The 14,012-nt window shown below is 38.5% G+C and overlaps 1 protein-coding gene across 8 annotated transcripts in view; it reads right to left on the reverse strand.

The window, feature by feature from the left end:
• Nucleotides 1–8,704: 8,704 nt before the first annotated feature.
• Nucleotides 8,705–14,012, reverse strand: part of KLHL24 (kelch like family member 24) — a 38,807-nt gene continuing 33,499 nt past the window's right edge. For all 8 annotated transcript variants that reach the window (XM_040621527.1, XM_040621528.1, XM_040621531.1 and 5 more), the window contains one exon: nucleotides 8,705–13,792. In XM_040621527.1, the coding sequence (XP_040477461.1) occupies nucleotides 13,592–13,792 (201 nt within the window). In that variant the 3' untranslated portion in view covers nucleotides 8,705–13,591. The remainder of the gene's footprint in view (nucleotides 13,793–14,012) is intronic.

A 14,012-nucleotide genomic window follows, 5' to 3' on the forward strand; every position in this document is an offset into this window, starting at 1 on the left:
ATTGAGTTACGTGGGAGGGTGAGGCTGAGAACGTGCAGTGGCTTAAGTGCTACTTAAGACTCTGTTCTTACTAAATTTTAGTAGATTTTCTTGAATAAATGTCTTTTCACTTACTATAGGCCCTTAGGGCAATTTCTAGAGACTTTAAAAGGTTTGTTTTCTTTTTTCTTTTTATTTATTTATTTTTGGGTTTTTTTGGGGATTTTTGTTTGTTTGCTTTTTTGTTTGTTTTCTTTTTTAAAATCATTTTTACCAGTTACAATCGTTTTGCTGGGGTGTGGGTCCACAAAACTCTTCACACCATTATTCTAGGAGTAATTTATAACATTTTGATAAAAACAGGATCATTGCAGCTGTTGGGGTAGGGTTAATAGGTGGGGGGGGAGAGCTGTAGCAGAGTAAGTCAGGAATAGAAAATCGGGTAGCAGTCAATTAAGACTTCCAGTTAGCGCAAGAGAGGGGCAGTAGCTGTGAACCAAACCAGGGACCACTAAAGAGTTTTGGAGGCTTTAGAACTTCCCTATTCCTTTGTTTTTCAACATACCTCTTATGCTTCCCATAGTGATTATCAGTCAAACAAATATTCATTACCTACTCTGTGCCAGGCACTTTGTCAGGTCCTAGGAATAGAGTTAGGTTAATAAGACAGACTTAGTCCTTGCCCTCAAGGAGTGAAGAATAAATCCATTCGGAAAATCAGGAAAGGTTTTACAGAACAGGCAGCATTTGAGTTGGACTCAGGAGCAAAGAAAGGGTTGCTCTAAACCTAAATTTAGACAGAAACCCAAAACCTAATGATAAGGTCAGGGGAAGTCACTGTTATGTAAGATGCTAGCAAATCATTAGGAATATAATTTAACACATATTGATGAGATTTTCCAATTCTAAGCAAATTCAAAATAGGTCATTTGTCGCTGGCACTCTACCTTCTCTTCTCTCTCTTTTCACTTTTCAGTGACCTGGGGCTTTCCGATACTATCCACTAAGGCATCTTACTCCAGCTGGTCGTTTCCCTTGGACTGGATTCTTGGCTAGATCCTTGGATCTCACTAAGTAAGAAATGGTTCCTATGAAAGAGTCCATAACCTGGGAGAAGGAGGTGAAGAGTCAAATAAACAGAAAAGTACCATGACAGAGGTATATAAAGGGGTAATGGGGATACGCAAGAGCTCATCTAACTCAGACTGGGGTGGGAAGAGAGTGGTCATGGGAGTTCCCCTGAGGAAATGAATTCTAAGCTCTTTCAGAGAATGGGAGAGACGGCTGGAGGCCAGGCATTCAAGAAGAAAGCCATGGCACAGAGATGCGTAAGCCCATGAAGCATTCCAGCCCCCTAGACCCCCCCCATCAGGATTTGGGGAATTCCATATTGTATTTATTTTGGCAAGAAGCAAAGCCTTCCTTTCCCTAAAGAATTCCAATCTCTCTCCCTGGCCCTTAGCAGCCAGCTAGGTGTATGAACTAGTGTCAATCAATTGATTGTTTCCACCAGGGATTTCAATCAAGGAATAAATGAGGTAAAGATAAATTCATTAGCAGTTATGGTAGATTGGCAGGGGTGTTCTATCCAGATTATTTCTGCTTAAAGATCACTGTTGTGTGTCCTTCTTCATGGCTCTTTGGAGCTGCCCCAGTTTCTGCCTGTTTTCCAGGTCTGATACTTGGCTCTGTCATCAATTCTGTGAGCCTTTGCTGCCTTCCAGTCAATTCCTTATTCAGATATATTTGGTTTCAGTTGCGTGCCAACTCTGATCTTAGGCAAACCATTTGGGAGGCTCTTCCACACAAGAGATGATGAAGGCCTGAACTAAGACATTGGGAGGGAGGATGGAAAGATAGATAGATGGACAGACAGATAGATAGGCAGATTTAGATATCAAAAAGGAAGAGTTCCTGGCACAAGGCAAGTACTCAATAAATATTTGAATGCATGATTGAATAACAGAAAAAAAATACTTCTAGATTTCTGTCTTTGATAAGCAATTTTGTTGCTGTTTGTTGCAGAAGAGAGTATACAAGGTAAGTGAGTATTTTTGGAGAAAGAGATTCTAGAGTTTCAGGTGCTAGTAGTCCCATAGTAAAGACTCAGGAAGAGATTTCTAAAAGACATTTGGATACAAGTATATTGACTGAATATTTATTTAGGAGTCATCAAATACAATTATAACTGGAGCCACAGAAGTAGATAAAATTACCCAGGATAAGTATCTGCAAGGTAAAAAGAAAACCTGTTGATTGGGGATTTAGGGCACAGGTGGAGGAAGAAAATATGAAAGAGAAAAGGGAAAGTATGACTACAGCCAATATAGAAAAAATGTAATCAAGAGCATCAAATTTATAGGGAGTTGAATAAAATAAGGGCTTTGGATTTAGCAACAAAGATGCAATCGGCACTCTTAGCAAGTGTGATTTCTGTAATGGCGTATGTGAGCCAGATTGCACTTTAGTTAGAAGTGAGGCAAAGGAGATATTTGATTTTTTTTTTTTTTTTTTTTTTTTAGTAATCTCTATGCCCAAGGTGGGGCTCAAACTCACATTCCGAGATCAAGAGTCCCATGCTCTACCAACTGAGCAGACACCCCAAAAGAAGAGATTTTTAAATTTATTTAAATTTATTTTTATTTTTATTAAGCATAGGTGTTTTGTTTTATTTTCAAAATTTTATTTAAATTCTAGTTAGTTAACATATAGTGTAATATTGTTTTCAGGAGTAGCATTTAGTGATTCATCGCTTACACATAACATCCAGTGCTCAACATGACAAGTGCCCTCCTTAATACCATCACCCAAGGAGAGATTTTTTTAAAAAGATTTATTTATTTATTTTAGAGAGAGAAAGAGAGAGTGCACGTGCACAAATGGGGGGAGGGGCAGAGGGAGAGAATCTTCAAGCTGACTCCACACTGAGCTTGGAGACCACCGTGGGGCTCGATTTCACAACCCATGAGATCATGACCTGAGCTGAAATGAAGAGACAGAAGCTTAACCAATGGAGCCACCCGGGCGTCCTGGGAGAGATTTTTTAAAAATAAGGTGGCGTTAGAAGGGAACTTAGAGCTGCAGAAAGGATTAAAGATGAGAGGGGCTGGAGTATGTTTAAATGCTATGGGAGAGTACTCATAGAGAAAGAGGTTGAAAATCCGAAAGGGAAGTAGAGGGATGTCCCTACAATGCTACACAATTGGGATTCAGAGTTTAGATGGAGGACGGATACCTAAATCATGAAGGAGAATGGATGGGAGGACAAGATGCTGAGAGAGATTCTACTTCAGAACTTTAGGTCTTCAAAGGAAAAGGCAAGATCAACGGCTGAGAACACAAGAGAATACAGTAGAGTACTCCAGGAGAGTGGGGAATGAGCTGTCATAAAGGGACAAGGAGAGGGGGTAGGTGTGGTTAGGGTTGCCAACAGGATCTTGCCCAGTTGTGGTTGGAGATCACAACATTTTAAAGGTATAAGCTTGCAGCTAATTTTTTTTCTATCAGTACTCAATAGCTTGGGAATAGGAGTAGAGAAGGCCAATAATTGGGTTGATTCCCATGTCGGCAGAGGAGAGAAAGTGGGATGGGAGATCAAAGGGGTGAGCAGATTTTGAGTGCTTGCGAGAGTGGTTGAACAACATTGTAACTATGGAATGCAGGCCAGGAAGGGAGAGTGGGCAACCCAGGGGCCTGCATGAAGAGATGTTGGAAGACTGGAGATTTGGACAAGGTCACAAGGAAAATCATGGAGTGAGAGAGGAAGGAAGGGAAGGCTGTGGCAAAAGACAGAAAGGCTTTAGAGGTTAAGGTTTCATAGGAAGAGTAATTCTGGGTGATGGAACGATCGAAGGCAAGGCCTTGTGAGTTACTGGAGTGAGTAGGGGTGAAGGTCTGTTGACTAGGGGTCAAAATACCATGAGGCTAGAGCAAAGAGATAGGTTCTATATGCTGAAATGACCCGGGGTAATGGCAGAATTCAAAATTAAGAGCAAGACTGTGAGTCAGATGTCAAATTTGCTATCAACGACATGGTGAATGGTAGGCATATGGAACTTATAAGTTGAGAAGTGGAAAATGCAACAAACTAGGGAATTGGGGCGTCTGGCTGGCTCATTCAGTAGCGCTTGCAACTCTTGATCTCAGGGTTATGAGTTCAAGCTCTGTGTTGGGTGTGGAGTCCACTTAAAAACCAAAAAAATCAATCAATCAATCAATCGATCAATAAATCCCAAAAAACCACAACCAAAAAAACATAGGGTGTTAGTGTAATGTTTCCCTGTCTCAGCAAGCAGCCCTTCCCTGATTGCTATGCAGTTCCTCACTTGACAGAAAGTTTCTGGAGGACAGGGCCTATCTCATTTGATGTATTAATCCCATGGCACCTTGCCCAGTGCTTGGCACAGTTGGAAAGAAGAGACCATAAAATCTCTTTACTCTGGAAATTGGTGATTCTTTATTCCTATTTACATAGTTCTCAGTAACTGGAATGCCTATAACTTCCTCTATCATACTATATAGAATTTATCTGTTCACATGTTGCTTCCCCTATCAGTCTATAAACCTTACGAATAGGGACTGTCACATTCATTAATGCAATGCCAGTAGGAAACATTCTGCCTGATCCACATCAAGGACTCCAATGTTTGCCAAATAAATGAATAAATATATGAATGAAATCTCTAAGCTATTAATTACTACCATTCCTGATTCAGCACCATGGCCATGTATTGTGCTGAGTGCTTTTACGTTCTAATTCAGTCCTCAAACCAAGCCTAAGTGGGAAGGGGGGAAACTGAAACTCAGGTTAAATATCTTACCCAAAGATGTATAGGTAGTAAATATTAAAGCTGGCATTTGTAAACAGTCGATTTTATTTATTGTTTTTTATTTACTTATTTGAGAGAGAGAGAGAGAGTGCGTGCACGCACAGGTGGGGGGAGGAGCAGAAGGAGAAGGAGAAGCAGACTCCCTTTGAGCAAGGAGCCCTACGTGGGGCTCAATCCCAGGACCTGGGATCATGACCCGAGCTGAAGGCAGATGCCTAACTGACTAAGCCATCCAGGTGCCTGTAAATGTTGATTTCATTTATTTATTTATTTGTTTGTTTGTTTGTTTGACAGTGAGAAAGACAGCCAGCGAGAGAGGGAACACAAGCAGGGCGAGGGGGAGAGGAAGAGGCAGGCTCCCAGCGGAGGAGCCTGAGGCCGGGCTAGATCCCAGGGATCCAGGATCACGCCCTGAGCCGAAGGCAGATGCTTAATGACTGAGCCACCCAGGCGCCCTGTAAACGTTGATTTTAAAACCTATTTGCACATTATCTTGCCACCGAGCGTATCTAAGTGTAACAACTAGGACTTTTCAGAAAACCAGAATTAGTCGATGGCTTCACAGTGCTAACTTTATCATTAGGGAAATGATTCCCGAGGGACTTTTTTCTACATATGCCAGTCCTGTGTCCTCTGAGAAGATGAGATCAAATAACGCAAAGATTTTAACGAACACATGGGAAGAAATGCTCTGTGAGGGAAAACATGGGGAGAGCCATTAGATGCTAAAAGCAAGTGAAGGGAAGAAGGAAAAAAGATTGGATAGAAACATCCTGCATTACCATGTAGTCTAACGAAGGTTGGACAGAGTAGAATGGGAGTCATGGAGGCAAAACTCACCGTCAGGAGAGACCTGTCTTGGGGTTCCTGGGAAGCTCAGCTGGTTAGGTGTCAGACTCTTGATTTCTGCTCAGGTCATGGTCACAGGGTTGTAAGATCCAGCCCCATCTTGGGCTCTGCGCTGGGTAGGGAACCTGCCCAAGATTCTCTCTCTCCCTCTCCCTCTGCCTATCACCCCTCATCTCTCTTAAAAAAAAAAAAAAAAGAAAGAAAGAAAGAAGAGAAAAGAGAGAGACTTATCTTTTGGGAACACATGTGCCTTAAGTAGCCCTGCCACAAGACATTGGCTGGTGGGAGCAGCTGGTGGGAGGTGTGGCCTCAGGGCAAGTGAAAGATGGATTTCAAAGCCAGCCACTGGGGCATTATTTGGTCAGTTATGCTGTAGTTGGAGGCTGGCCCTCCCATTTCCATGGCTGCCATACCACGCTAGAAAGCTTTTTGAAGGGTTGCTTTTGCTTTCTCTTTTGTTTTACCTCTTCTGTCGTACACTGTTGTACACTGAATTCCTATAAAGCCCTACCATCTTTGATACCGTCCACCAAATCCCAGTAGGATGGAGTGTGTGCGTGAACAAATAAATTTGATCTCCTTCCTTCCTCCCTCCCTTCTCCTTCCTTCCTTCTTTCCTCCCTTCCTTTCTTCCTTCTTTCCTTCCTTCCTCCCTTCCTTTGAGAGAGTGTGCGAGAGTGGGAAGAGGGGCAGAGGGAGAGAATCTTCAAACAGACTCCCCACTAACAGTGGAGCCCAACTCGGGGCTTGATCCTATGACCCATGAGATCATGACCTGAGCTGAAACCGAGTCGAGGCTTAACCAACTGCACCATCCAGGCAACCCTAAATGTGATCTTTTAAAATCTTCTTCCGTTTGGACAAGCTGCCTCCCTTTATCACACTTTCTCTAAATAAAAGGGTATCAGTGCTCAAAGCCTGGACTCTTTGGACCGATTCCTCTTTAGCACTTGGGTTGCAGTACATATATACTAATTATTATGTTTATCAAACAATGACTCAAAAATCCTGTTTTAAGGTCTATTCTGAGCAGGCTCTTGTATTGCCATAAGAACAGAATTGGTGCTTTTATTCGCCAAAACATTAAGTCCTTCTGTGCTTTGTGAGTCTTAATTTATAAAGGTGACTGAGTGACAATACAAAGAGGTCAATGCCATTGAGTTAAAAGTTTCATGTTACTCATAGTTCCTCTAGAAACAAGAGGCACAGCATGTCATGCGGAGCCACAGAGAAAGCACCAATGTCAGGAAGCAAAAAGCAGCGAGGGGAGTGCATAGGCTAGAGCTTTTATTAGCATTTCCCTGAGAAAGTCAAGGCAGGGCAGGGTATACAGTTTAAGACTGGCTAGTTCTAATAGTTCTAGCAGGCTTCGTGACAGAGGAGCTGTTCTTAGTTGTCTGGAACCTGGCCCTGGGGTGATTCAGGCTAGGGGAAACATTGGCTTGGTGTGTGAGAGTTAAAGGAGGTGGTTGGGGGTATGGATGAGTTTGTTTGGTTTATATATGAAAGGTAGGCTCACTGACAAGTTGGTTACTGTTTCCAGGAATTAGCGAGTTTCAGGAAGGGCAGTTTCTCCCAGCAAAGTTCCCCCAAGATGTTAAAAAGTCATAAAATATAACCAAAAAATAAAGGCCTCAACAAAATTAGGAGGAAAACCATGCTTTTTGATTTTCTAAATATCCATTAATAGTTAATATCAGAGAAGCAGAAGGCCGGTTTAGCCCATTTTCCCCCTCGTTCCATTAAGAGTGCAGGTGATTTTTTTCCTTAAAGTAAGTTCTACGTGGGGCGCCTGGGTGGCTCAGTCAGTAAGCATCTGCCTTCAGTTCAGGTCATGATCCCAGGGTTCTGGGATCAAACCCTGAGTCGGGCTCCCTGATCAGCAGGGGAGTCGGTTTCTTTCTCTCCCTCTGCCCCCACTCCCCACTCCTGCTGTCTCAAATAAATAAAATCTTAAAAAAATAAAGTAAGCACTCTATGTTCAACGTGGGGCTTGAACTCACAACACCGAGAGAATCACATGCTCTACTGATTGAGCCAGCCAGGCACCTAGAATGCAGGTGATTTTTTAAAGCTAAAATTGAAATTACAAGAGGCTTCTGTTCTTTACCCATTGTCCACGGTTTTCCAATTTTAAGCTAACAGATACTTTCTTCAACTCCTTCCCTGCTTTTACATATTGCATTTTTGTCCTGAACTAGCTGCATGGACAAGGAACCAACATTTATGTTCTCCTTTTCTGTGCCAGAACTATTCATTAACACACATTCCATTAGCTCATCTCCTTACAACAAGCCTGTGAGGTGAGTATCATGACCTTTACTAGAATAAGGAAAAGTGTGGTTCAGAGGTTAAATGGCTTTACGGTACAGCACTGGTTGGACTCAGGTCTAATGAAGCACATGCACTTTCCAGGTGTGACTGCAAAGGAATTGAGTCAAAGGAGAAATTGTTAACATTTATTAAACATTTATTATTTAAGAAGCACTCCAACTTGCCATTTTATTTTGATGGCACCATTTAAAAACTAAGCATAAAAGGCTAAGCATTGCACATGCTTCTGTAACATATTTATATCTTCTCAAAATTTTACTTTTGTTAATGTAAAATCAGACAGTGCTTATCCTGTGACTAATATGCCCTCTCTTTGACATCTGCAAGAAAATTCCTTCAGTTCTTTACTCTTAATATTACTACAGGGGTACTTTTGAGAGTCAAATCAAAGAACACTAGAGTACACAGGTTATGGGTAACTTTCTGATGATTATAATTGTTTTGTGGATAGGTAACACTTCCACGTGGTTCAGACTAAAACACTGACCATATGCATATTTATACATAATTATATATGAGTATGCAGTGGCATTTCCTTTTTACTTGTTCCTCAGCGACGATTTCTTCATATACACCAATGTTTTCTTTATTCTTCTAGTTACTTTATGGACATACCAGCAAATATTCATATATATTAATATGAATTTTCCTCCATCCCCCCCTTTTTTTTGCACAACCATTTGGATGTATTTAAAATAAAACAAAACAGCAAGTTTTTGGTAAACAAAATTTAATACAACTGTATAGTCAAATAATAATGGTTAAAGGACATTTTATTAGATACAACTTTAAAAAAATTAAACTATGCACAAAGTATAAACAAGACATTTAAGTATTAATGTGCTACAACCAAATTGAGAACAAAGTACAAAGCATTTTTTTTCACTATGAAGATTCTTGGAGCCTCTCACCGAAAGCAAATGACATTTGGCTGCCATAGGCCTGTACAAGTTGTAAAGCATGTTATGCTTCTTTTCCAACTCTATAATTGTTGTCTTAGTTAGCTCCAGAAACTCTCAAAAATTTCAGTAAAGAAACCGGGAGGGAGGGATGATGGGGAAAGAAGAGTAAGAACTTTTTCAGGAAATATAAATGAAAAAGCCTGTAGAAGGAAAAAAATAGTACATAAGGATGGAACCAAAATAAGTACATTTACTTTTTTGACATTAGATGTAGATACTGCAAACGATGTTTTCAAGGGTTAATCAATGTTAGATGTTTGTCTGAATATCTTAAAAAGCACCTTGGTAACAAAAATAAACAAAACCCTCAAATATAATAAACGCCAAACACTCAACATTTCTTAACATTCTCATTCTGCCAAGCAACCACGTGGTGCTTATTAAAAAAATTTAAGAAGGGGAGTTTACTTACTCCGTAGGAAACAAATATGAAACTCATCTAAGGTAAGCTTTATTTAGAATGAAAAAAAAAAAAAAGTTGAAAGAGCACTAGAGAACTTAAGGCACATAAACAAATTCAGATGCAGTTGTTTTGAAAACTTTAAAACAAATTCGTTTTCTTTGGAACAATATATAAAATAAGTTATGACTACTGCTGTTTTTAAAAAAATTATTTATGATGATCATCTTTAGCCCTAAGTAAATTTAATATCTAAGGCAATCACACAAATGTAACACATTCATAAAAAACATTAAAAAAATGTCTGAAGTATGTTGAAAATGTCTCTGGAATTATCAATTCACACTCTGGCTCAAGTGGTTTCTGATGTCTAGCATTAGATGTGACAGTAAGTAGACCTACCTAGCCAAACCTACTTAAAGGCCAACCAAATTGCCCCCGTTCTGTTTACTTGATATGGCGGATTTATTTATTTGACAAAAAGAATAATGGGGCGAGGTGATGTAAACCTGGCTTTCAATATAATGCACAAGAAATTCTAATAAGGCCAAAATTATGTTGAGGTTAACTGGTGTCTTGAGTTTAGTAAAATAAAGGCTTCCATAGGAAACCTTTAAGAGACATATCACTTGGCACCACAAACAGCTCTCTCTTCTCTTTGAAAATACAGGCTGGAGATGTCTTTTCCACATATAAATCTCAAGACACAAAAGGCACACACAACAATTCAAACCCCCTCTTTTCATGTATGGGTTCTCACAGCAATTTTTTTTAAAATCTATTGCCATATCCAGACAACAGGAAAAAAACACACACACACACACCTGGTTTGCATATAGACAAAAGTAGTAAAACTGAACCTTTGTCTTTCCTGAGTTTCAAAAGGGTATATGACAGTAGAGATACATAAACAATTCGTATTCACTAAGAGAAAATGTATCAGTCCACAAAACATTTTCATCTTTCTAAATATAAAAGAATGAATGTTCAACCACTGCCTGTGTGAAGCCCCTTTACCAAATTAAATTTACTCTAGGATCATGAACTGAAGGTTACATAGTTATGGCACTTTAAACACCCCAAATAGGCAAAAAGGACAAGTTAATACCCTCCCTGAGTATTTACATCATTTTTTTCTTAACACCTGGTTTAAATGGAGTAAATATCAATATTTCAGTCATCTAGGGAAACAAAAGTTTACTGAAGATTCAGTAAGCTACTATTTCACACCTGTGCAGTAGTCAGTGGGAAGATTAAATCTGAAAACGAAGAAGGTCTACTGTTGTAAAAATTAGACCACTTTATAGCTCACTCATAGATAGGAAAACACACATTAATGAACAAAAAACTATACTTTCCTGTTAATCTACAAAACATACGCTTGAATTCCTTTTCCCACTGAGGTATCGCAGCTGGGTTTAGCAAACTCGTCTCTACCTCCAATTTGTTTTCTGATCTTGTGAAGCCTTATGTGCTATATAGATTCTGACTGCATACAAGTCATTACACTAATACCCATCATGTACTTTCAAACTTTTCGTTAAGTAATCACTACACCCAAAGTGGGGCTCAAACTCACGATCCCGAGATCAAGAGCTGCATGCCCTACTGACTGAGCCAGCCAGAGGCCCCTCATCATGTACTTTCAAATGTAAAAAAGTACTATAGAAATGCCCAAATAAAAAAAATCTTCTGGATTTGAATTTAATTAAGTCAACCAATTCTTACTTTATGTGCTTTTCTCTGATCATCACAAACTGATCAAATTCTTGGTGTTTGTATATATGTTTGTACATGACCGTGCTATCTATCTATACATGTATATACATACATACTAACCCAGAAGGCTTATACGAGCATCTCCTATCAAAAGAAAATCTGTCAATTATGTGATGACAGTATGAATATAACCTGACACAATTTGGTTGATGAATCCCTTTTTATATACTAATTATACCCTAAAATTCTTTTATCAATGCTAACAACATTATTTATCAACAATCTGTAAAGGAAGATAAAGGATATTAAAATATCAGTTGAGTAATTTCAAAAATTGTTAATTTCATAGGATTCAAGCTAGATTCTTGGTGGCCTACTTAATTTATGTAGTTTTAAATTATGTAGAAAAAAATTAAACAATATTGGCATGAGGTCTATGTTTAAACAAATTGTTTTATAGGATTTCATTTCAAATTTAGTACAATAAACACATGGATATTAAAAAATGTATAAAGAATTACAAGTAAAGAATCAATACTTTTACAATAGACGAAAGTACTACAATACAAGTGATCTTGAGAAAGTTTTTTTTTGTGTGTGAAGTGTCTGTATGGATGGGCATTATCTTACAAATACACATGAAAATAACAAGTATCATTCGTATAATCCTCAGCATTTACAAAACACTTTCCTCATACATTATCTCATCTACCGCAAAGAATCTCTGAACTAAATAGGTTCCATTATCTACAAAAGGTATATTGCAGAAGTAGATGTTTACTTTAGCATTAAAACAAGTATCCCAATTGTATTCACAATTGTCTCTCAACTAAAATGATAGAAGATTGTTTCCTGAATTGCTCTGATAATTATCAGAAAAAGGTACATATCATTTCAAATTATGATCTGAAAATTTTAATTCCCTAAACATTTATAAGATCTTTAGAGTTTTCCTCAGAATTCAGATTCCAGCTAAACGGACGTTGAAACTGTACACTTTATTAGAAATCTCTGTATCATTCTAAGATGAGAAAACAAAATGGTTTATCTATGTTAGGTTTTTTATTACTAACTTGGTTTTAACAGAAATCTGGTGGCACTATCATCACACATTTGCATCATCTCTCCTGTGACAAGGAGTATGTAAGTATGATGTGAGACAACAATAGTGCCTGGGCAGTCGAAATCCAGCAGGCTACCCAGAACATCCCTGGAATACCCCTAAAATGTTGTAAATTATATCTGTTCACCCAGGAATAACAGTAATCACTTATGTTACAGTTCTTGCTGTTCCATTTGCCTTAGAAACAAATTTTACATTCCTCTCTGAAAACTAGTAAGCTTATAAACTGGAGTTGAAAAATCTAGACAAAGGCAATTTATTGTAGAGAAGCTTGAGAATGTTGACCAGTATTTTTCACAATGGGTACCAACTGAAAGATTTATCTTAAAAGACTGCAAATACCGCTGTTAGTTTTTTTGAATAGCTAATTTTAAAAGAAAAATGGACCCACTGATAGGTGGTCCCCGCTTTATCCTTTAAAGGCCACTCAAGAGCGGAGACTCCAGGATTTTTACCTGTTCACAGGAGAGGAGGATAACCAGGGAAGAGGTCCTCACCCAAAGCACCATACTAATGAAGTCAACCCTACTGGGCTAGGGAGAAAATCTGTCCCTGTTTTCCAAAAATAATATCGCAAAATGGATTTCGACTCTCTTGCCAGGTTCAAGAAAAGGTGCTTCCTTAGAGGATTCAGAGATGATACATAAGTACTTTGAGAGCCACAGTGGGTCATTTTTCCTTCAACGGTCTTACATAATTTTTCTTAGGAATTAACCTACAATTTTAATCCCCATTTTAGGGGCACTTGCTTTTCTATCTCCTACCCAATGTTCTTCTAAAAATATGTTTAATATAAGAGAGCAATTCTCAGAAGTCATGATAATTCAGTATTGTATGATACTCAAATTGTCATTACATTTTTATCAATTACTAAAAAAAACTTTCAATAAAATCAATCCGTTTGGATATATTTTTAGTGAAAAAGATTTTTTAAACTGATTCCCCCCCTTTGTAAGCATTCTAAGCATTATGTGATTTAACCTAAACGAAGCCTAAGTCATGCAATTTTCTATACATATATGACAAAATAAGGAATATAAAGGCTTACAGATAAACATATATAAATGGAGAAACCATTCACAAATTCCTAAAAGTTACACAGGCAGACATTATTTCCTACTTCACATGAGTTTCTTACAAACACTTACAAAGGTACACTCTCAAAACCCAAGCAATAACCACTATTACTTTCAACAACAACAAAATTTTTTTCCAATTACAGGAAAGGCTTTATTACAGTTTGAAAGATTGATATTTCAGGGGAAAAGGCACCACAATTATTATCTTTACTTTTTTGTGTACATGGCACAAAGGAGATATGTCAAGTTCCCACTCTGGAGTTCTTAAAACCTCTCGTCTTGGATCAGTGTGGCTTCTTGGGTGAGGTATCCTGGCTTCAGAGCTTAAAGCATTTTTCATTGTATCTATGTATAGTCACACAGCCGTGATAGGACACTGGCCTGGGCATTGCAGCTACCCCTGTGATGATACTTGTTGCAGGATCATAACAGAGAATAGTGTCTGTGGCTTCTCCATTTTCCCGTCTTCCACCCAGGATATATATTTTACCATTACACACAGACATACCACAGTTTTCCTGTTGAACCAAATACATTAAAAAAAAAAAAAATTAACTCTTGAAGGTAAGGAATTTGGTAACAAACTGAAAAGTAAAATAAGACATATTTTGACAGACAGAAAATGAAGTCATGAAATAAGCTCCCTTTTGCCCAACTCCTGCTCTATGAGTGAGTGCCAGATAATTTTGCATGAATGAAATGTTAAAATATATGTTATGATTGGGGCCAAGATGTGGG

Source organism: Ursus maritimus, unplaced genomic scaffold (genome assembly GCF_017311325.1).
Source record: "Ursus maritimus isolate PB19 unplaced genomic scaffold, ASM1731132v1 scaffold_4, whole genome shotgun sequence".
Lineage (NCBI taxonomy): Eukaryota > Metazoa > Chordata > Mammalia > Carnivora > Ursidae > Ursus > Ursus maritimus.